Raw genomic sequence first — 25527 nt, forward strand, 5'->3', positions numbered from 1 at the left:
ACTACTGTGCTCTGAAGCCCACAGTGACAGGAAACAGACTCCCTGTACAAACACCTGCTGAGCACAAAACACACTTCCCTCCCTCCCTGAGAACAGTACACAAACATTATGCATAAAACACATCAACTCATCACAACAGTGAACTCCTAATTAATGATCAATTTTCACCATATTCCATATATGTAAACAATTGTCTGCAGGTTTTGTCTTTACATTATCTTTTTTTTAATGTGTTCATTTTATTTGCGTTGAATGTATTTCTCATTGAAGGTGAAGGTGAGGTCACATGTCCACCACTGTATGTCAGTATTATCAAGTAGGTGTTTTACTATTTCCTCAACATGTTGAGTCATTGTATCTTTAAGAGATGGTACCATGAAGAGAATAAGTCTTATACTTGAGCTGAACAACAGATAGTTTCTCCTGTTGCTGTAGACCTGCTTTTGAGATGGAAAACCTGGCTGTGGATTATTATGGCTGCACTTCTATCTGGTATAGGGAAAGCACATGTTACAAATTGTATGTATGACTGCATTATCAGACATTTTATCATAATAATTAATTATTCAATGTTTTTAACATATTATTCTGTTGTGTTTTTTATGGTCCATGTTAATCTAACACATCCATTATGTGGAATCTTTCCAGGGCTGATAGCTTGGGACTCTCCTGATAAACAGGAAGTCAGTGGAAAAATGGGAGGAACTGTAACTCTCTGATGCTCCTATGATACAAGTGATGAATATGTTATTCTTTACTGGGATTATAGTAACTGGTATAATTTACTAGAGTTCAGTATAATCAAGTCATGGTTTAACTATTTCCTCAACAGGTGTGTCACAAAGTTATTAATCCAAAGGGGACCAGGAAATGTAATAGCATGTGTTCACCTAAAGAGGGAGTCACTACAATGGAAAACAACCTACAAGTGGTGCTGGGGTTTGGTTCTCCTTTAAATAAATTAAATCTCAACAATGCACATAGCAAGACCCCCATCCAGTGAGCTGATATCCTTTGGTGGTGGCTTCATAAACGCGAGCAAAGTAAAGGAAAATCTAAATGAGTTTACCTATCTAGCGAAACTCAGCTTTTGCTGTGATGCCCCCTATTGGTCATGAATGGTAACAGGTCTGCTGGGTATTGGAGAGCCTTGGAGCGATGAGATGATGGGAGGAGCCAGCCACAAAAGGACTGTTGAGTAAAATGTGTTTGTGTTTCTCTCTCCCGTTCTACTGAAACTCGCTCTGCTCTCCACTGCCTCGCCACATCATGCTCTTTGCACTCGTGATATGTTTAATTTTATGTGGTACGATTTTTGTTAAAACAACAAATGACTCCTAATTAGTGCAATTAAATCATCTTTGTCTGAAACATGAATGTATTGTAGATTTGATTCTCGTTGCAGTGACTGAATCCCATTTTTGATTTCAGGTCCAAGTGTTGAAGACAGTATCAGTCAACAGAAGGATGTCCAACGTGCTGTTGAGGGTGCTGGTGTTGTGCTCTCATGCAGCTACAACAGCTCTGTAGTCGGTAGTCTCTCATGGTACCGCCAGTACCCCGGCTCACCACCACAGTTCCTAATCAGGGAATACTCTGGAGTCATAACTAATCCAATACCAGGAATGAACATCACACATATCAAACAACAGAGACTTGTGGAGCTAGAGATCTCCTCTGCTGCGGTGACAGACTCTGCTCTGTACTACTGTGCTCTGCAGCCCACAGTGACAGGAAACACTGAACCGCTGTACAAAAACCTGCTGAGAACAGAACACACGTCCATCTCCCTTAGACCAGAACACATATATTTCTAACTAAACACATGAACTCATCACAATATTTATTTCCTTTAATTATACATGTTTACCATTTTTTATTTAAAAATATGAAAATATTTAAGCAGTAAGTTCTCTTGTCATATTAAAATAATTTGGTTTAAATTGTGTGGTATATTTCTGTTTTTTATCAGCATGGCTCATTAAATTAAAAAACATAATTTCTTCAGCTTTTACTCTTCCTAAATTGATTCTGAGGGAGCCACTATCCACCACTAGAGGTCAGTATTATCAAGTAGGTGTTTAACTATTTCATCAACATGTGTGGTCATTGTGTTAACAGCTGGAATCACTAAGAGAATAAGTCTCATCCTTGAGCTGAACACCAGATAGTTTCTCCCGTTGCTGTACTCCTGCTGTTAAGATGGAAACCTGGCTGTGGATTATTATGGCCGCACTTCTATCTGGTAAGAGGAAAACCTCATGTTCCACACTACAAATATGACTGATGATGAATAATAAATTATTTTACTATGATTGGTGAATGGATGTTTTAGACAATTTATTCAGTTGAATTCTTTCATGGTTCATGTTAATCTATCACGTCAATTTTGTGGACTCATCCTAGTTCTTACTCTCTCGATGGGTAACTCTTTAAAGACTCTGTGCCTTTCATAATTTATCTTAATTGATTAATTCATTAATCTACATCTTCTATTCTTCCCCAGAGTGTAAAGGAGGAGACAGAGTGACCCAGCCCAGAGAGGATGTCATTGCTACTGAAGGACTCACAGTTAGTCTTGACTGTACATTTGAGACCATGAGCACAAATGTGTATTTGTTCTGGTACAAACAACAATTCAATGACTTTCCCAGCTTCATACTACGACGCTTTACAATTGGAGAAGGAGATAATGCTGAAGAGTTCCACAAAGACCGATTTGATGCCCAAATCAAAAACACATCAGTTCCTCTGAGCATCCAGAACCTGCAGCTGTCAGACTCTGCTCTGTACTACTGTGCTCTGAGGCCCACAGTGACGGGAAACACAGACTCCCTGTACAAAAACCTGCTGAGCACAGAACCCTCTTCCATCTCCCCCTGGGATCAGTATACAAATATTACACACAAAAAACATCAACTCATCACAACAGTGACTCCTAATTAATGATCCATTTTCACCATAATCAAGATATCTTAAAACTTGTCTGCATTTTCTTTTATTTACATTATCTCGTTTGGAATATTCACGTCATTTATTTTATTTTATTTGTTTCGAATGCATGGCTCATTGAAGGTGAAGTTGAGGTCTCATATCCAACACTAGATGTCAGTTTTATCAAGTAGGTGTTTGGTCATTAAGTCTTTAACAGCTGGTATGGTGAAGAGAATAAGTCTAACACTTGAGCTGACGCCAGATCGTATTTCCTGTTGCTGTAGACCCACTTTTGAGATGGAAACCTGGCAGTTTATTATTGTGGCCGCACTTCTATCTGGTAAGATGAAAACCTCATGCTTTACACTACTTATATGACTGAATCGTGATGATTGGATGTTTTAGATATTCTTTTCTGATGTGTTGATTTTTATCTAACACATTATTTTTGTGGACTTGTTCAAGGGCTGATAGCTGGGGACTCCATCTCTCCTGATTTACATTATCTTGTTTCGAATATTGACGTCAAATGTGTTCATTTTATATGTGTCGAATGCATGTCTCATTGAAGGTTGAGGTGAGGTCTCATGTCCGCCACTGGATGTCAGTATTATCAAGTAGGTGTCGAACTATTTCATCAACAGGTTTGGTCATTGTGTCTTTAACAGCTGGTACCATGAGATTAAGTCTCATGCTTGAGCTGAACACCAGATAGTGTCTCCTGTTTCTCTAGACCTGCTGTTGAGATGGAAACCTGGCAGTGTATTATAATGGCCGCATTTCTATCTGGTAAGATGAAAACTTCATGCTTCACAATCCATACATGACTGAATCATCAGGATTGGAGGTTTTAGATATTTTATTCTGATTTGTTTTCTATGTTTTTTTATGTTCATGTTATTTTTATTATCTTTATTTTCATAAAATATATTTTGAAGGTTTGTCTAACGCAATCTTTTTGTGGACTTGTTCAAGGGCTGATAGCTGGGGACTCCATCTCTCCTGATAAACCGAAGGTCAGTGGGAAAGAGGGAGCATCTGTAACACTCAGATGCACTTATGAAACAAGGGATGAATATGTTCGCCTTTACTGGTACAGACATCGTTCTAACCAGGCTCCTCAGTATATACTCTATAAAGGAGCAAAAGGGAGCGACAGTCAGCATATTCCTGACACTCGTTATGAGTCCACAACATCCAGAACATCAACTGAACTCACCATAACCCAGCTAACCCTGGCAGACACAGCTCTCTACTACTGTGCTCTTTGGAGACACAGTGATATAAAGTGTGGAGGAGCCTTTGCATAAACCTGAAGGCAATGATCTCCCTATTCTTCAAAGAGGAGGGAAGAGGTAATCCCACCACACCTTTCTATCAGATGGATGGTGGATCTTCATGGTTGATCAGAGACACTGTGGTTCCACCTGCTAATGATCCACTGTAGCATAACTCCCAAGAGGAGGGAAAAAATGAAATAACCATCAGCTGTATGACTGAACACAAACACACTATGTTAAGACAGTCAATGAGGGAGTAGACGTTAAATTGTAAAAATATATTATTAATATTTATATAGAGTTATAGAGTTCCATGAGAACGAGAATTTACCCAACCCTTCGGGTAAGGAATTACAGCAATAAAAAAATGTCTAACTCATTAAACATATAACATTCATATTTTGAGTACACAATTATTTTTTTATCTAAACATTGTATACATGTACATGTAGAGATGGTGACGCCACAGTGATTCTCCTTGACTTTTGAAAGCCAGAGCTTCTGTCGCTCCTCTTCCTGGGTCCTCATGGTCTCCACAGAGCCAGTATAGTAGAAGGTCTTCTCCTGTCTCATTCAGTCCTTGGTGCCACTCTAGCAGGAGGTGGAGCTTGACAGGCAGCACATCAGAAACAATCTGTCAACAACAGCTTTTAAACTCTTGATTGTTGCTGCTTGACAACATCTGCTTGTTCCAGTATTAGCTATGCAGATCTTCATGTTAGTGGTTTTATTCACTGGGTTTACTGGGGAGTTCTGCTTTAGAAGCACCGTCCTAATTCAGACAAGGACCTCAATATATGTTTAACAGTTCATATGAATTAAATCATATTGCTAATTCCAGGGTCTTTAACACTGTCATTGTCACTGACCTTTCATTCTTAACATATGCAGGTGACAGTTATCAGCAAACAATTCACTCAATCCAGGACAGAGTCCAGGCTCTACAAGTGTAGCCAACGGGACCTACGTCCGCTTAGTTGGGGTAAATCCCTCTTCCCTGAATGGCTGGAAATCAGAGGATCTAGGTCCCTAACCCCCATGCCTATCAGTCTGGTGTCTACTCTACCTGCTAAGTTGAAGTACAATAGCTTAGGCTTCAGGTTTTGGACCTGTCACGGTATTTTGTATTTTGACTTTCCTAATTCATAATAATCAGGCCTACTGCGATAGATTTATTTTCCATGATAATTCTTTTGCATTTTATTCTCTTATTTTTGAAATACTGTAAATGATCAGTCTGCATTTACCCTGGCTGCTTTTTATTGTATTTTGAATTTCACTCGTTTTGATCTGATCATTTTCCTGCATCAATTCCCACCTGCAAACTCCAGTCCATTCCATCCATCCATCCACAAATAAACATTCCATTGAGCAGATTTGTATCATGACACATTCTCATTTTAGGCAAAGTATTGGACAATACTTTCTTAACAGTATAATTGTAGCCATGCTATGAATAGAGTCATTAAAGTAACAATATTCAAATACTAACATTGTTGGGTAAGAAAGAATGTGGTTTTATCTGAATCCAGTGAAACAGATTGGTGGTTTTAGCTGATATAAAAACTTTCAGGTGTTTATATGTTGTTTAAGTATTTGGCAGACACTTTATTCCAAAGCGACATACATAAAAAATGCATATTAAACAATCACTGTAAACATTATAATAATTTAAGGAAAGAAGGTTGTTAATAAAAGTAAATACAAGATATCAATACAAAGTGTCAAGACAGAATAAACTGCTGCTGCAGCAACAGTCAGAGATACAGTCTATAAGGTAATATATCTAATGTATTCATACATTGTATATGTAGGATATATGTATATATAGCCTAATCATATATTGTTTCTTCAACTTAAAAACAGCTGACCGGATTCCCCTTCTCGGGGATGTTCCCAGTTTTGATCTTGGACGGCTGGTCACTTATATAACATAAGAATGTTCTATTACTGTTAAGCCAACTATGAATAATAAAGCCCGCCAAACCATGCGTGAAAATCTTTGGCATTCAGTGAGGTATGATTAATTAAATGCAGTGTTGGGGTAGTTACTCAAAAAAAGTAATTTGTTACTTATTACTAGTTACTTCTCTAAATTGAAATGAGATTAATTTACTAGTTCACTACTTATTACTTTACTTTTCCCGTTTCTTAATTTACTGTGTAGATGAATTGACAAACATCATAGCTCTATCATCACCTTGTGTTTATTGTATACATGTATACAAAATGGCATAAAAAACCATAGGAAACAACAATAAATCCACAACCAAGGCTGTGGTGGTCAATCAGTAGCAACAAGTTTCAAAACACAGCCTTTGAGAAACCTGAGAACAAAACCAGCTTGTTATTAGATTTATGGTCAATAAAAATATAAAAATAAAGGTCACTTCATCCCTTAAAATTAAAACAAATGAACTTAAGCCCATAAAAAGGAAACAGAAATGCAATTAATTAAATAAACAGAAAATTCCCGTCGTCCCAAAAGCCCATAGTGATCGATTTAAGTTAAATCGATCACTATGATAGGCTAACGTGCCGAGGCAAGAATCCTATGCCACACAAACCTATAAAAGGTTTGCGTGGCATAGGATTTCCCCTTGTTAATTTGGTTTGTGTAGAACCGAAAACCGGTTGCTATGGAAACGTGGCGTCACACGTAAGTACTCGGAGCATGGCTGACTCTGACCGCTACGCTAAGTGGCACTGTTGCCCTTTCAACAAGTAGTAGCAGAGCCACCGGCTATTTACCCAACTCTGCATTTAAACGCGCAGACTTAGGCCCCGTCCACACGGGCAAAACCGTTACGGTTTCGATCTATCCGGTTTCGGAGTATCTCCGTAAAGACGGAGTCAAGCGAAACCGGGTAGATCTGTAGAAACGCTGTAGTACACATTCCAAGCCCATAAGGGGCGCTGCTTCTGCTTCGGCCGAACCGTGTAAGACCTTTGCGGTTTCGCCATGAAATCGGCTTCGTGTGGACGGATCATAACTTTACACACAGGCAAACAGGGCTTGGGTAACGCAGAGAAGCGCGTTACTATAGTCTAGTAAAGTAGTGTAGTTACCGATATTTGAAATGTAATGCGTTACTTTACTTCGTTACCCATAAAAGTAATATCGTTACTGTAACGCGTTACTTTTTAACGCGTTACCCCCAACACTGATTAACTGCCCCCCTGACAGTTCATTGCTCCTGCCAAACGGATTGGACCGAGTGGAGCGGATCACCACTCCAAGATAGCGGCCCCGCGTCTCGTCAGCGCCAGTAGGCGGTAGTGTTCGATGCTCCGTCTATGATGTAGGATGTCTATGGGGTAGCCTATTTACTCACCAACCACACCGTGTATCAATGGCATGAGAGAGGGAGGGAGGGGGAGAGAGCAGGTGAGATGAGCCACAGACACGTCCCGGGCTGTAGCAGTGAACTGGCTGGCTCTTCGTTCTCTGGCGTGACAAGCTTCGTAGGTTTGCGACGGGCTAGTAATATAGCTCGCACTGTACAAACTATTGTTAATGATACGATAACTAAGAGCTAAACTGTTCTTTAACTGATTTATCATAGCGAAATCTAACTAAGAGCTACACTGTTCTTTAACTGATTTATCATACCGAAATATAGCTAAGAGCTAAACTGTTCTTTAACTGATTTATCATACCGAAATCTAACTAAGAGCTACACTGTTCTTTAACTGATTTATCATACCGAAATCTAACTAAGAGCTAAACTGTTCTTTAACTGATTTATCATACCGAAATCTAACTAAGAGCTAAACTGTTCTTTAACTGATTTATCATACCGAAATCTAACTAAGAGCTAAACTGTTCTTTAACTGATTTATCATACCGAAATCTAACTAAGAGCTAAACTGTTCTTTAACTGATTTATCATACCGAAATCTAACTAAGAGCTAAACTGTTCTTTAACTGATTTATCATACCGAAATCTCCGTCAGCATGGGACCACCCGAGCGCCGTCATCTTCTCCCCTTTTCCCCGCCAACCTTCTTAAGTCTCCGCCCTCTCCTCTCCTCCCATTCGCCAGTGCACCTGCATGCAAGTCATTGATTGGCCGAGCCTATGGCAAAGTTCATGGGTGCGATTGGGTAAGACTTTTTTGAGGGAAATGTTATCGTAGGGGCTACATATCCAGAAATACTTGCACCGTTTTTTTGCACACTCTAGGTGTACACCTACACAAGGAAACAACGTGACTCTCTCCTGCAGCTACTCTTCAGCAACATACTTCTTCAGGTATCGACATACCCAGACTCACCTGACCAGGGCCGGCTCTGGCCGTTTCGGAGCCCTAGGCGACTCGAAATCAACTTGCGCCCTGGACAGGTCTTGCGAGCGGGGGGGGGGGGGGGGGTGCTACGCTGACGGTTTCGGGCCGCCCTGACAATTGCTCCCGCGCCCCCTCGCTTCTCCGTTCGCGTCGTATATTTTAATTGATATATTTTTTAATTAAGGGCGCCACCAGAGGGCGCCCCCAACGCATTTGTCGCCCTAGGCGGTCGCCTAGCTCGCCTATGCCGATCGCCGGCCCTGCACCTGACCTCTCCAGTTCCTTATCAACGAACACATGGAGCTATCTGGATTTACTTTGAAAAAGGACCAACCAAAAATTTTACATCTTGAGATCTCCTCTGTTGAAGTGGTGGCAGACTCTGCTCTGTACTATTCTGGTTCAGGGGAGGGACATCTGGAGAGATGAATTTATCAGGGTCTAGTGAGAACAGTATGTTACCACAGAGATACAGAGGTAGCATTTTGAGCTCCAGGGTTCCCATGGTGTTTGAAATTATGTCATTCCTCTTTCTACTTGTAGTTTGTCAATTAACAGGTAAGTCATAGCCCCCAGAAATTCTAAAGATTAAAGGGAATTTAATCTTTAGAATTGGGGTGATGTTTTGGGTCTCTGGTGCTCCCACACGCATACAACCTTTAAAATAAGTCCATACATGATTTTTTGAGTGAGATATGCATTTCTGAAAGACAAAAGGACCAAACATGTTGAAGAAATAGCAAAACACCTATGCCTACAGTTACCGAACGAGCGAGTCAGTTTCAGCGCCCCCTCCTACGTAGAAAGGGGGCACATTTGAATATTACCGCACTTCCCCACCACCTCCGATCAGAGCATAGATACGATTTTGGGCGGAGATGTTTGCGCGTTTCAGAAGCAGGGAGTTTCCATACAAAAATAGATGTCTAATTTGTCAGTTTGCCATGTGACTGCCTGGCAGGGTGTCCGGCGGAGCTTCCGGACTGCTGCATAGCCCCCCCACCGGAGCTGCCGGACTGCTGCATAGCCCCCCCCCCCCGGAGCTGCCGGACTGCCGCCAAAGCTCTGGCGGCAGCCCCGGTGGGGGGGGAGCTAGCAGCTCAGCTCCGGGAGTACAATCCCTTTCTCCTCCATGTCGCGGTTCATTCTGGACTTCAGAGAGTCAATGCCAAAGTTCCTTTCCCCCAATTCTTCTCAACCATGGCCGAGATAATAACCCCCACTACGAGTCTTTACTTGTTGTGGAAGTACCAGAGATGTCAGACGCAGTCTTTATGATTCATAATATCATCCGAGGCGCACATTGCTTTTGGCCGTGATATTATATATTATATAATATATATATATATATTGTATTATTATTAATATTATATAACATTATATTATATATAGAGCTCCGGGAGTCCGCAAACGGTAACAATCACTTCTCCTCCATGATATGGTTCGCTTTGACAGCTCATTGGTCAATGGGCAGCATCTCATTTGCATAAAAGCTACAGACGCCAGACACAGCATATTCTGAAGGGACTGAAACAGAGGGGAATAGCGGTATGCATGATTTTTTTCCTAAAAGCTATTTCCAGCAAACAGCATCAAAATGTTTTCTGGAACTCATATACTATGTTTACCTGTTGGGAAATCACCATAATAGGTCTCCTTTAAAGGGACACTGTGTAATATTTTCTGTCATTTATTACCTCAAATCAACGTATTCATTCATAAATAAGTCCTCATTGGTGTAAAATTATCTCTGCCAAAAATCTCACTTATCCTCCTGAGCGAAGAATAATTAATATGTAGTTACATAGGACGGGTAAGCTTCATGGAGGCTTCCATGTTCTTCCGGTCTACGAACTACCGACAGGGACAAAACTAACCCTAGCACTACGTGGTACAGGAAATGCAAACAAGTTTTCACGCCAGCGTGAATGAAGACTGAAATACTTCACTATCTTGCTCGAGGAATAATTACTCATACATCATTAGCTTACACTAATGATTCAATGCAGTTTGAAATTTGTTCGAAATAACGAACCTCATCATCACTCGAAAGACTCGATGAAGTAGTATTGGATGTCATGACACAGCTTCTTGGCACATACTGCCCTGCGTAGTTTTTGAACAAGCGAGCACTATTAGTTTGAATGCAATATACAATTGTACCACTAGATGGGAGTAATTTTTACACTGTGTCCCTTTAAGTGATTATGAAGGTGAGATCTCTTATCCACCAGTAGAGGTCAGTATTAACCAGATTTTGTCGAAATATGTAATCAACATGTTTAATCATCGTGTCTTTAACAGCTGGTAGCATGAAGAGAATAAGTCTCATACTTGAGCTGAACACCAGTTGCTGTAGACCTGCTGTTGAGATGGAAACCTGGCTGTGGATTATTATTGCTGCACTTCTATCTGGTTAGATCAAAACCTCATGTTTCAAACTACATACCCGTACATAACTGAATCATCAATAACTTTGTAATTATTGGTTAATGGATGTTTTAGACCTTTTATTCTGTTGTGTTCTTTATGGTCCATATTAATCTAACATGGTCATTATGTGGGATAATCCGGGTTCTCACTCTCTTGCTTGGTAACTCCTTAAAGACTCTTGTTGACTCTCCTCTCATCATTGATCTCATTCAATAATCTCCATCTTCTGTTCTTCCCCAGAGTGTAATGGAGAAGACAAAGTGATTCAGACTGGAGAGGATGTCATTGCCACTGAAGGACTCACAGTTAGTCTTCGCTGTACATTTGAGACCACTGACACTGGTCCCAGTTTGTTCTGGTACAAACAACAAATCAATGACCTCCCGAGGTTCATGCTACGACGCTCTACAATTGGAGAAGGAGATAATGCTGCAGAGTTCCACAAAGACCGATTTGATGCCCAAATACAAAGCACATCAGTTCCTCTGAGGATCCAGAACCTGCAGCTGTCAGACTCTGCTCGGTACTACTGTGCTCTGAGGCCCACAGTGACAGGAAACACAGACTCCCTGTACAAACACCTGCTGAGTATAAAACACAATTCCCTCTACCCCTGAAACCAGCACACAGACATGACTGACTAAACACGATAACTCATCACAACAGCGAACTCCTAATTAATTATAAATTTTCACCATAACCCGATATCTCAAAATTTGTATGCAATTTTTGCATTTACATTTTCTTGTTTAAAGTGTTCACGATAGTTTTATTTTATTTGTGTCAAATTTATGTCTTATTAAATTAATCATTTGATTCTGAAGGTGAGGTCTCACATCCACCCCTAGAGGTCAGTATTATCAATAGGTGTTTTATTATTTCTTCAACATGTTGGTCCTTGTGTCTTTAAAAGCTGGTACCATGAAGAGAATAAGTCTCATACTTGAGCTGAACACCAGATGAGATGGAAACCTGGCTGTGGATTATTAGTGCTGCACTTCTATCTGGTAAGAGGAAAGGCTCATGTTCCAAACGGTATATATGACTGAATTATCAGACATTTTACTATCATAATTAATTATTCAATGTTTTTAACACCTTATTTTGTTGCGTTTTTACGGTCCTTGTTCATCTAACACATCCATTATGTGTACTTTTTCCAGGACTGATAGCTGGGGACTCCATCTCTCCTGATGAACCTAAAGTCAGTGGAAAAGAGGGGGGATCTGTAACACTCAGATGCAACTATGATACAAGCTCTGTACAGGTTCGCCTTTACTGGTACAGACATCATTCAAACCAGGCTCCTCAGTTTATACTCTATAAAGGAGCAAGATCATGGAGTAATGAACATATTCCTGACACTCGTTATGAGTCCACAACATCCAGAACATCAACTGAACTCACCATAACACAGCTAACCCTTGCCGACACAGCTCTCTACTACTGTGCTCTTTGGAGACACAGTGATATAAAGTGTGGAGGAGCCTTTACATAAACCTGAAGGCAATGATCTCTATATTCTTCAAAGAGGAGGGAAGTGGTAATCCCACCACACCTTTATATAAGATGGATGGTGGATCTTCATGGTTGATCAGAGACACTGTGGTTGCACCTGCTAATGATCCACTGTAGCATGACTCCCATGAGGAGGGAAAAAATTAAATAACCATCAGCTGTATGACTGAACACAAACACGCTATGTTAAGACAGTCAATGAGGGAGTAAACGTTAAATTGTAAAAATATATTATTAATATTAATATAGAGTTATAGAGTTCCATGAGAACGAGAATTTACCCAACCCTTCGGGTAAGGAATTACAGCAATAAAAAATGTCTAACTCATTAAACATATAACTCCTATATTCTCCTTGACTTTTGAAAGCCAGAGCTTCTGTCGCTCCTCTTTCTGAGTCCTCGTAGTCTCCACAGAGACAGTAAAGTAGACGGTCTTCTCCTGTCTCATTCAGTCCTTGGTGCCACTCTAGCAGGAGGTGGAGCTTGACAGGCAGCACATCAGAAACAATCCGTCAACAACAGCTTTTAAACTCTTGATTGTTGCTGCTTTACAACATCTGCTTGTTTCAGTATTAGCTATGCAGCTCTTCATGTTAGTGGTTTTATTCACCGGGTTTATTGGTGAGTTCTGCTTTAGAAGCACCGTCCTATTTCAGATATGGACCTCAATATATCTTTAGCAGTTCATATGAATTAATTCACATTGCTCTTTCCAGGATCTTTAACACTGTCGTAGTCACTGACCTTTCATTCTTAACATATGCAGGTGACAGTTATCAGCAATCCATCCACTCAATCCAGGACAGTCCAGTCCAGGCTCTACAAGGAGACGGCGTGACTCTCTCCTGCAACTACTCCTCAGCAACAAACTTCTTCTGGTATCGGCAGTACCCCAGCTCACCTCCCCAGTTCCTTATCAAAGAATACATGGAGCTATCTGGATTTACCTTGAAAAAGGACAGTGATAAAAATTTTTTCCATCTGGAGATCTCCGCTGCTGCCGTGACAGACTCTGCTTTGTACTTCTGTGCTGTGGAGCCCACAGTGACAGGAAACACAGACTCCCTGTACAAAAACCTGCTGAGCACGAAACTCAATTCCCTCTCCCCCTTAAACCATCACACAGACATTACTGTTTAAACACATCGGTACTCCTCTGTGCCATTTTCCCCACACACCAAACATCTTACAATCTTTCTGAAGTTCATTCTCTTTCTGTAGTTCATTCTCTTTCCATAATATTGGGAATTTTAGGGTTCAAATTGGTTATTATATGTGGGTCATTTCAATCATTGGTTATTGTTTCAGACATTTTATCCTGGTGTGTTCTTTATGGTTCATGTCAATGTAACATATTTTTTATTTAGACTTTTTCCAGGTCTGATGCTGGGAACTCCACCTGTCCTAATAAACAGAAAGTCAGAGGAAAAGAGGGAGCATCTGTAACACTCAAATGCATATACAGGCTCTACAATGTGCATCTTCGCTGGTACAGACTTCAGCCTAGCTAAGCTCCTCACTTTATACTCGTTAAAGGAGCAAGGTCAATGAGTACTGAACAGAATAGTCGAGACCGTTGTTTTCAGTCCACAACATCCAGAACATCAACTGAACTCACCATACGTTTTTTGATTTCATGTTTTACGTGTGAATGATGCACTGTAGCAGTACTCCCATGAGTAGGGCATCTCAGTGAGATATCCATCAGCCATCCCACTAAACAAAAATACACTCTGCTAAGACAGTCAATGAGGGGGTCAACGTTAAATTATAACCTTTTTCAATCTAGAAGAATGTCCCAAGCACTCTGGTCAAAACTAACAGCAATCTAACATTCATCCGATCAGTTTACATAATATAATCATATTTTTAACACAAAGTGATCTTTATTTGACATGAATACATGTAGAGATGGTGTCACCACAGTGGTTCTACTTGACCTTTGAAACTAGAACTCACATTCACCTGTCGCTCCTCTTCCTGGGTCCTCATGGTCTCCACAGAGCCAGTAAAGTAGAAGGTCTTCTCCTGTCTCATTCAGTCCTTGGTGCCACTCTAGCAGGAGGTGGAGCTTGACAGGCAGCACATCAGAAACAATCTGTCAACACAACAGCTTCTAGACTCTTGATTGTTGCTGCTTGACAACATCTGCTCTTTCCAGTATTAGCAATGCAGATCTTCATGTTAGTGGTTTTATTCACTGGGTTTACTGGTGAGTTCTGCTTTAGAAGCACCGTCCTATTTCAGACATGGACCTCAATATATGTGTAGCACTTCATATGAATTAATTCACATTGCTTTTTCCAGGATCTTTAACACTGTCGTAGTCACTGACCTTTCATTCTTAACATATGCAGGTGACAGTTATCAGCAATCCATCCACTCAATCCAGGACAGTCCAGTCCAGGCTCTACAAGGAGACGGCGTGACTCTCTCCTGCAACTACTCTTCAGCAGACTACTTCTTCTGGTATCGGCAGTACCCCAGCTCACCTCCCCAGTTCCTTATCAAAGAATACATGGAGCTATCTGGATTTACCTTGAAAAAGGACAGTGATACATTTTTTTTCCATCTGGAGATCTCCGCTGCTGAAGTGACAGACTCTGCTCTGTACTATTGTGCTGTATAAATTAACAGGTAAGTTGTGGCCACCTGAATTTCTGTAATGCAAAGATTAAAAAGAGATTTGTATCTCCATGGCGACATGTTTACGGATGAACCTTCTGTTTTACAGGTGTTTATCGTGAGGTTCTCACTCCTGTCAAAAAGGAAGAGAACGGTTTAGAAGGTACGACCGTTACTCTGTCTTACAGGCTCTCTAGAGATGCTACTCCTGGCGATGATTTATTCTGGTACCATCAGCATTCCGGAGAACCTCCAGAGTTCCTGCTGTACATCTCAGGGCTTGGTATCATCAGGACAGCTGAGTCTCTTGGTTCTATTGAACTGACTGAAGAGAAGACTGGAGTGGATCTGAAGATCTCCTCTGCTGCAGTGACAGACTCTGCTCTGTACTACTGTGCTCTGAGGCCCACAGTGACAGGAAACACAGACTCCCTGTCCAAACACCTGCCGAGCGTAAAACACACTTCCCTCTCCCCCTGAATCCAGTGCACAGATATTACTAACTAACCCTAACTCATCAGAACCTCATAATTTGCCCATGCTCTGAACATCTTAAAATTGTTCTGCAGGTCAGTAATATCAAGTAGGTGTCGAAGTGTCTTCAACAGCTGGTACCATGAAGAGAATAAGTCCTTACATGAGCTGAACACCATACAGTTTCTCCTGTTGCTTTAAACTTGTTGTTGGGAAAAGCTCATGTTACACACATATGACATTTTATCTATCACGTCCATTATGTGGAATCTTTCCAGGGCTGATAGCTTGGGACTCCATCTCTCCTGATAAACAGGAAGCCAGTGGAAAAATGGGAGGAAGTGTAACACTCCGATGCTGCTATGATACAGGTGATGAATATGTTATTCTTTACTGGGATTATTGTAACTGCTATAATTTACTAGAGGTCAGTATTATCAAGTAATGGTTTAACTATTTCCTCAACAGCCGTGTCACAACGTTATTAATCCAAAGGGGACCAGGTAACCAAGTAACAAATGTAATAGCATGTGTTCACCTAAAGAGGGAGTCACTACAATGGAAAACAACCTACAAGTGGTGCTGGGGTTTGGTTCTCCTTTAAATAAATTAAATCTCAACAATGCACATAGCAAGACCCCTATCCAATGAGCTGACATCCTTTGGTGGTGGCTTCATAAACGCTAGCAAAGTAAAGGAAAATCAAAATGAGTTTACCCATAGCGAAACTCAGCTTTTGCTGTGATGCCCCCTATTGGTCATGAATGGTAACAGGTCTGCTGGGTATTGGAGAGCCTTGGAGAGATGAGATGATGGGAGGAGCCAGCCACAAAAGGACTGTTGAGTAAAATGTGTTTATGTTTCTCTCTCCTGCTTTACTGGAACTCGCTCTGCTCTCCACTGCCTCACTCCATCATGCACTTTGCACTCGTGATATGTTTCATTTTATGTGGTAAGATTTTTGTCAAAACAACAAATGACTCCTAATTAGTGCAATTAAATCATCTTTGTCTGAAACATGAATGTATTGTAGATTTGATTCTCGTTGCAGTGACTGAATCCCCTTTTTGATTTCAGGTCCAAGTGTTGAAGACAGTATCAGTCAACAGAAGGATGTCCAACGTGCTGTTGAGGGTGCTGGTGTTGTGCTCTCATGCAGCTACAACAGCTCTGTAGTCAGTAGTCTCTTATGGTACCGCCAGTACCCCGGCTCACCACCACAGTTCCTAATCATGGAATACTCTGGAATCATAACTAATCCAATACCAGGAATGAACATCACACATATCAAACAACAGAGACTTGTGGAGCTACAGATCTCCTCTGTTGCAGTGACAGACTCTGCTCTGTACTACTGTGCTCTGCAGCCCACAGTGACAGGAAACACAGACTCCCTGTACAAAAACCTGCTGAACACAAAACACGCGTCCATCTCCCTTAGACCAGAACACAGATATTTCTGACAGAACACATGAACTCATCACAATATTTATTTCCTTTAATCATGCATGTTTACCATTTCTTATTTAAAAATATGAAAATATTTTTACAGTAAGTACTATGTTCATATTATTTTTGAATAATTTGGTTTAAATTGTGGGGTATATATTCTCAGCTTTTATCAGCATGGCTCATTAAATTCAGCTTTTATTCTCCCTAAATTGATTCTGAGGGAGCCACTATCCACCACTAGAGGTCAGTATTATCAAGTAGGTGTCTAACTATTTCATCAACATGATTGGTCATTGTGTTAACAGCTGGAATCACTAAGAGATAAGTCTCATCCTTGAGCTGAACACCAGATAGTTTCTCCCGTTGCTGTACTCCTGCTGTTGAGATGGAAACCTGGCTGTGGATTATTATGGCTGCACTTCTATCTGGTGAGATGAAAACCTCATGTTCCACACTACAAATATGACTGAATCATCAATTATTGTATTATTATTGGTCAATGGATGTTATAGACATTATATTAATTTGTATTCTTTCCGGTTCATGTTAATCTATCACGTCAATTTTGTGGACTCATCCTAGTTCCCACTCTCTCGCTGGGTAACTCTTTAAAGACTCTTGTCCTTAAAGCCTGTGCAATGCCTTTCATCATTGATCTTGATTGATTAATTCATTGATCTACATCTTCTGTTCTTCCCCAGAGTGTAAAGGAGAAGACAGAGTGACCCAGCCCAGAGAGGATGTCATTTCTACTGAAGGACTCACAGTTAGTCTCTGCTGTACATTTAAGACAATGAGCACTAATGCGTATGTGTTCTGGTACAAACAACAAGTCAATGACCTCCCCAGGTTCATGCTACGACGCTTTACAATTGGAAAAGGAAATAATGCTGCAGAGTTCCACAAAGACCGATTTGATGCCCAAATCCAAAACACATCAGTTCCTCTGAGGATCCAGAACCTGCAGCTGTCTGACTCTGCTCTGTACTACTGTGCTCTGAGGCCCACAGCGACAGGAAACACAGACTCCCTGTACAAACACCTGCTGAGCACTAAACTCAATTCCCTCTCCCCCTTAAACCATCACACAGACATTACTGTTTAAACACATCGGTACTCCTCTGTGGCATTTTCCCCACACACCAAACATCTTACAATCTTTCTGAAGTTCATTCTCTTTCTGTAGTTTATTCTCTTTCCATAATATTGGGAATTTTAGGGTTCAAATTGGTTATTATATGTGGGTCATTTCAATCATTGGTTATTGTTTCAGACATTTTATCCTGGTGTGTTCTTTATGGTTCATGTCAATGTAACATATTTTTTATTTAGACTTTCTCCAGGTCTGATGCTGGGAACTCCACCTGTCCTAATAAACAGAAAGTCAGAGGAAAAGAGGGAGCATCTGTAACACTCAAATGCATATACAGGCTCTACAATGTGCATCTTCGCTGGTACAGACTTCTGCCTAGCTAAGCTCCTCACTTTATACTCGTTAAAGGAGCAAGGTCAATGAGTACTGAACAGAATAGTCGAGACCGTTGTTTTCAGTCCACAACATCCAGAACATCAACTGAACTCACCATACGTTTTTTGATTTCATGTTTTACGTGTGAATGATACACTGTAGCAGTACTCCCATGAGTAGGGCATCTCAGTGAAATATCCATCAGCCATCCCACTAAACAAAAATACACTCTGCTAAGACAGTCAATGAGGGGGTCAACGTTAAATTAAAACCTTTTTCAATCTAGAAGAATGTCCCAAGCACTCTGGTCAAAACTAACAGCAATCTAACATTCATCCGATCAGTTTACATAATATAATCATATTTTTAACACAAAGTGATCTTTATTTGCCATGAATACATGTAGAGATGGTGTCACCACAGTGGTTCTACTTGACCTTTGAAACTAGAACTCACATTCACCTGCCGCTCCTCTTCCTGGGTCCTCATGGTCTCCACAGAGCCAGTATAGTAGAAGGTCTTCTCCTGTCTCATTCAGTCCTTGGTGCCACTCTAGCAGAAGGTGGAGCTTGACAGGCAGCACATCAGAAACAATCTGTCAACACAACAGCTTTTAGACTCTTGATTGTTGCTGCTTGACAACATCTGCTTGTTCCAGTATTAGCTATGCAGATCTTCATGTTAGTGGTTTTATTCACTGGGTTTACTGGTGAGTTCTGCTTTAAAAGCACTGTCCCAATTCAGACATGGACCTCAATTTATCTTTAGCAGTTCATATGAATTAATTCACATTGCTTTTTTTCAGGATCTTTAACACTGTCGTAGTCACTGACCTTTCATTCTTAACATATGCAGGTGACAGTTATCAGCAATCCATCCACTCAATCCAGGACAGTCCAGTCCAGGTTCTACAGGGAGACGGCGTGACTCTCTCCTGCAACTACTCTTCAACAACAAACCTCTTCTGGTATCGGCAGTACCCCAGCTCACCTCCCCAGTTCCTTATCAATGATTACATGGAGCTATCTGGATTTACCTTGAAAAAGGAGAGTGAAAAACAAATGTTCCATCTGGAGATCTCCGCTGCTGCAGTGACAGACTCTGCTCTGTACTACTGTGCTGTGCAGCCCACAGTGACAGGAAACACAGACTCCCTGTACAAAAACCAGACAAGGAACTTGAAGAGCATTTGTCATTGCTTTCAACTGTGGTTCAGGGGAGGGGCATCTGGAGAGGTGAATTCACCAGGAGTCCAGTGAAGAAACAGTATGTTACAACAAGGATACAGAGGTGGCATGTCGAGCATCAAGGCTCCCGTGGTGTTTGAAATGATGTCAGTCCTCTTTCTACTTGTAGTTTGTAAATTAACAGGTAAGTCATAGCCTACCAGAAATTCTAAAGATTAAAGGGAATTTTAATCTCCATGGCAACACGTTTACAGATTAACCTTATCTTTACAGGTGTTTACAGTGTGGACCTCACTCCTGTCGAGCAGAAAGAGAAAAATATAGAAGGTACAAGTGTTACTCTGTCCTACACGCTCTCTAAAACTGCCGCAGGGAACGATTATTTCTTCTGGTACCGTCAGTATCCTGGAGAACCTCCACAGTTCCTGCTGTCCATCTCAGGGTTTGGTAACAACAGGACAGCTGAGTCTCTTGGTTCAGACAAAAGGTTTTCCACTGAACTGACTGAAGAGAAGACTGGAGTGGATCTGAAGATCTCAGCTGCTGCAGTGACAGACTCTGCTCTGTACTACTGTGCTCTGCAGCCCACAGTGACAGGAAACAGACTCCCTGTACAAAAACCTGCTGAGCACAAAACACACTTCCCTCTCCCCCTGAGACCCGATCAATGACATTTCTGACACAATACATGAATTCATCTCAATATTTATTTCCTGAATAACTATACATGTTTACCATTTTTCAATTCTATTATTTATTTTTATATTTTTTCCATAAGTTCACTTGCTTTATTCTTTTAAATGATTCGGTTTGAATTGTGTGTTATATTTGTAGCTTTTATCCGCATGGCTCATTCAATTAAAAACCATCTAGGTTTCCACAGTTACTCTTCTTAAAGTGAACATGAAGGTGAGTTCTCTTATCCACCCCTAGAGGTCAGTATTGTCAAGTAGGTGTCTTACTATTTCATCAACATGGTTGGTCATTGTATCTTTAAGAGCTTGTACCATGAAGAGACTCACTCTGTCTTCTCCATTACACTCTGGGGATGGACTTAAGCGTAGATCAATGAAAAACCATAGGTGTAGATTAATGAATCAATTAATTGAGATCAATGATGACAGGAGGGTCAACAGGAGTAGTCTTAATGAGTTACCAGCCGGACGGTGAGAACCAGGATGATAGTCAGCCAGTGTTCAGTTGCTAATCAGGAAGTCGGTGGGAAAAGAGGGAGCATCTGTAACACTCAGATGCTCCTATGCTATGGAACAAGCTACAAGGTTTACCTTTACTGGTACAGACATCGTTCTAACCAGGCTCCTCAGTTTATACTCTATAAAGGAGCAGGAACATATAGCAGCCAATAGAATATTCCTGACCGTCGTTATCAGTCCACTACATCCAGAACATCAACTGAACTCACCATAACACAGCTAACCCTGGCCGACACAGCTCTCTACTACTGTGCTCTTGAGAACACAGTGATATAAAGTGTGGAGGAGCCTTTATATAAACCTGAAGGCAATGATCTCTCTATTCTTCAAGAGGAGGGAAGTGGTAATCCCACCACACCTTTCTATCAGACGGATGGTGGATCTTCATGGTTGATCAGAGACACTGTGGTTGCACTTGTTAATGATCCACTGTAGCATGACTCCCATTCCTTTTTATGGTCCCACCTTCCCGCAACGCAATGACCCCGCAGACACTTCGACGCAGTCGTGAACGTTTATGGTTCCACGTCGGGTTTTAGTTAGTGGACCAATCGCAGCCCTAGCTGCTGCGTCGCCTCGACCGAAGGTTATGTATTTTGGGAGGCGCACGTGCGGCCCTTGCGGTGTACGCAAGGAGGGTCCGCAAGGAGGGTCCGCAAGGACGCGAGGGGTCCCTAACCCCCTTGCGTTGCGTGAACGTGGAACCATAAAGAGCCCTTTAGCATTTTGTGAACTTATCTCGTTTAACTAGATGGGAAAGTATAAAGTCAATAGCACTTTTCCTGGTTATTAAAAGTTAATGACACACACACACACACACACACACACACACACACACACACACACACACACACACACACACACACACACACACACACTGACTTGATTCAACCATTTCAATCTATCAGCTTTAACGGCTCAGCTATCCTATATTCAAGTATGGCTATAAGTTATTAGTGTTATTTGTCAAAAACAGAAGTTTACCCAGCAGTACTCTTTATTCATCAGAAAGTGTGCCACATAATAAACATTACATTCCCCAGATATGTCACTGATTCAACACAACATACCAGAAGTGTACGCTCCTTTAATGTGTATATTGGAGTCTATTCCTGATTATTAAAACCCAGTTAAAAATAAATTAATAACCAGGAAACCAACGATGTATCATCATAGAAATTCAATTACATGTTTACAAAACGATAATCCTATCATGAAACCAATAAATCACAGGTGTTTTACAGAAAATGGCCACACGGCATCAGTATGGTTTTACTGAAAATATTTATTGGTGAGTTCTGCTTTAGAAGCACCGTCCTAATTCAGATATGGACCTCAATATTTGTTTAGCAGTTCATATGAATTAATTCATATTGCTTTTTCCAGGATCTTTAACACTGTCGTAGTCACTGACCTTTCATTCTTAACATATGCAGGTGACAGTTATCAGCAATCCATCCACTCAATCCAGGACAGAGTCCAGGCTCTACAAGGAGACGGCGTGACTCTCTCCTGCAACTACTCCTCAGCAACAAACCTCTTCTGGTATCGGCAGTACCCCAGCTCACCTCCCCAGTTCCTTATCAAAGATTACATGGAGCTATCTGGATTTACCTTGAAAAAGGACAATGAAAAACTAAAGATGTTCCATCTCGAGATCTCCGCTGCTGAAGTGACAGACTCTTCTCTGTACTACTGTGCTGTATAAATTAACAGGTAAGTTGTGGCCACCTGAATTTCTGTAATGCGAAGATTAAAAAGAGATTTGTATCTCCATGGCAACATGTTTACAGATGAACCTTCTGTTTTACAGGTGTTTATAGTGAGGTTCTCACTCCTGTCAAAAAGGAAGAGAACGGTTTAGAAGGTACGACCGTTACTCTGTCTTACAGGCTCTCTAGAGATGCTACTCCTGGCGATGATTTCTTCTGGTACCATCAGCATTCCGGAGAACCTCCACAGTTCCTGCTGTACATCTCAGGGCTTGGTATCATCAGGACAGCTGAGTCTCTTGGTTCAGACAAAAGGTTTTCTACTGAACTGACTGAAGAGAAGACTGGAGTGGATCTGAAGATCTCCTCTGTTGCAGTGACAGACTCTGCTCTGTATTACTGTGCTCTGAGGCCCACAGTGACAGGAAACACAGACTCCCTGTACAAACACCTGCCGAGAGTAAAACACACTTCCCTCTCCCCCTGAATCCAGTGCACAGACATTACTAACTAACCCTAACTCATCAGAACCTCATAATTTGCCCATACTCTGAACATCTTAAAATTGTTCTGCAGGTCAGTAATATCAAGTAGGTGTCGAAGTATTTCATCAATATGTTTGATGATGGTGTCTTCAACAGCTGGTACCATGAAGAGAATAAGTCCTTACTTGAGCTGAACACCATACAGTTTCTCCTGTTGCTTTAAACTTGCTGTTGGGAAAAGCTCATGTTACACACGTATGACATTTTATCTATCACGTCCATTATGTGGAATCTTTCCAGGGCTGATAGCTTGGGACTCCATCTCTCCTGATAAACAGGAAGTCAGTGGAAAAGTGGGAGGAAGTGTAACACTCCGATGCTGCAATGATACAGGTGATGAATATGTTATTCTTTACTGGGATTATTGTAACTGGTATAATTTACTAGAGGTCAGTATTATCAAGTAATGGTTTAACTATTTCCTCAACAGCCGTGTCACAACGTTATTAATCCAAAGGGGACCAGGAAACCAAGTTACAAATGTAATAGCATGTGTTCACCTAAAGAGGGAGTCACTACAATGGAAAACAACCTACAAGTGGTGCTGGGGTTTGGTTCTCCTTTAAATAAATTAAATCTCAACAATGCACATAGAAAGACCCCTATCCAATGAGCTGACATCCTTTGATGGTGGCTTCATAAACGCTAGCAAAGTAAAGGAAAATCAAAATGAGTTTACCTATCTAGCGAAACTCAGCTTTTACTGTGATGCCCCCTATTGGTCATGAATGGTAACAGGTCTGCTGGGTATTGGAGAGCCTTGGAGAGATGAGATGATGGGAGGAGCCAGCCACAAAAGGACTGTTGAGTAAAATGTGTTTATGTTTCTCTCTCCTGCTTTACTGGAACTCGCTCTGCTCTCCACTGCCTCACTCCATCATGCTCTTTGCACTCGTGATATGTTTCATTTTATGTGGTAAGATTTTTGTCAAATCAACAAATTACTCCTAATTAGTGCAATTAAATCATCTTTGTCTGAAACATGAATGTATTGTAGATTTGATTTTTGTTGCAGTGACTGAATCCCCTTTTTGATTTCAGGTCCAAGTGTTGAAGACAGTATCAGTCAACAGAAGGATGTCCAACGTGCTGTTGAGGGTGCTGGTGTTGTGCTCTCATGCAGCTACAACAGCTCTGTAGTCAGTAGTCTCTTATGGTACCGCCAGTACCCCGACTCACCACCACAGTTCCTTATCAGGGAATACTCTGGAATCATAACTAATCCAATACCAGGAATGAACATCACACATATCAAACAACAGAGACTTGTGGAGCTGCTGATCTCCTCTGTTGCAGTGACAGACTCTGCTCTGTACTACTGTGCTCTGCAGCCCACAGTGACAGGAAACACTGAACAGCTGTACAAAAACCTGCTGAGAATAGAACACACGTCCATCTCCCTTAGACCAGAACACAGATATTTCTGACAGAACACATGAACTCATCACAATATTTATTTCCTTTAATCATGCATGTTTACCATTTCTTATTTAAAAATATGAAAATATTTTTACAGTAAGTACTATGTTCATATTATTTTTGAATAATTTGGTTTAAATTGTGGGGTATATTTGCAGCTTTTATCAGCATGGCTCATTAAATTCAGCTTTTATTCTCCCTAAATTGAGGGAGCCACTATCCACCACTAGAGGTCAGTATTATCAAGTAGGTGTCTAACTATTTCATCAACATGTTTGGTCATTGTGTTAACAGCTGGAATCACTAAGAGATAAGCCTCATCCTTGAGCTGAACACCAGATAGTTTCTCCCGTTGCTGTACTCCTGCTGTTGAGATGGAAACCTGACTGTGGATTATTATGGCTGCACTTCTATCTGGTGAGATGAAAACCTCATGTTCCACAGGACAAATATGACTGAATCATCAATTATTGTATTATTATTGGTCAATGGATGTTATAGACATTATATTCATTTGTATTCTTTCCGGTTCATGTTAATCTATCACGTCAATTTTGTGGACTCATCCTAGTTCCCACTCTCTCGCTGGGTAACTCTTTAAAGACTCTTGTCCTTAAAGCCTGTGCAATGCCTTTCATCATTGATCTTGATTGATTAATTCATTGATCTACATCTTCTGTTCTTCCCCAGAGTGTAAAGGAGAAGACAGAGTGACCCAGCCCAGAGAGGATGTCATTTCTACTGAAGGACTCACAGTTAGTCTCCGCTGTACATTTAAGACAATGAGCACTAATGCGTATGTGTTCTGGTACAAACAACAAGTCAATGACCTCCCCAGGTTCATGCTACAACGCTTTACAATTGGAGAAGGAAATAATGCTGCAGAGTTCCACAAAGGCGGATTTGATGCCCAAATCCAAAACACATCAGTTCCTCTGAGGATCCAGAACCTGCAGCTGTCAGACTCTGCTCTGTA

General features: G+C 41.0%; 1 long non-coding RNA gene and 1 gene segment (V, D, J or C); both read left to right on the forward strand.

Moving 5' to 3' along the window:
• Window positions 1-129: 129 nt before the first annotated feature.
• On the forward strand, window positions 130-16769 carry LOC132463221 (uncharacterized). The gene is made up of 4 exons (XR_009526990.1): window positions 130-492; window positions 15833-15925; window positions 16023-16506; window positions 16632-16769. It is a non-coding gene; the product is annotated as an uncharacterized LOC132463221 (long non-coding RNA).
• LOC132462489 (T cell receptor alpha variable 3-like) lies at window positions 14652-15560 on the forward strand. The segment is given in 2 exon segments: window positions 14652-15007; window positions 15190-15560. Coding segments are annotated over 2 exon segments (660 nt in total).
• Window positions 16770-25527: the final 8758 nt, after the last annotated feature.

The sequence above is a fragment of the Gadus macrocephalus genome, chromosome 8, assembly GCF_031168955.1.
Source record: "Gadus macrocephalus chromosome 8, ASM3116895v1".
In the NCBI taxonomy this organism is placed as follows: Eukaryota; Metazoa; Chordata; class Actinopteri; order Gadiformes; family Gadidae; genus Gadus; species Gadus macrocephalus.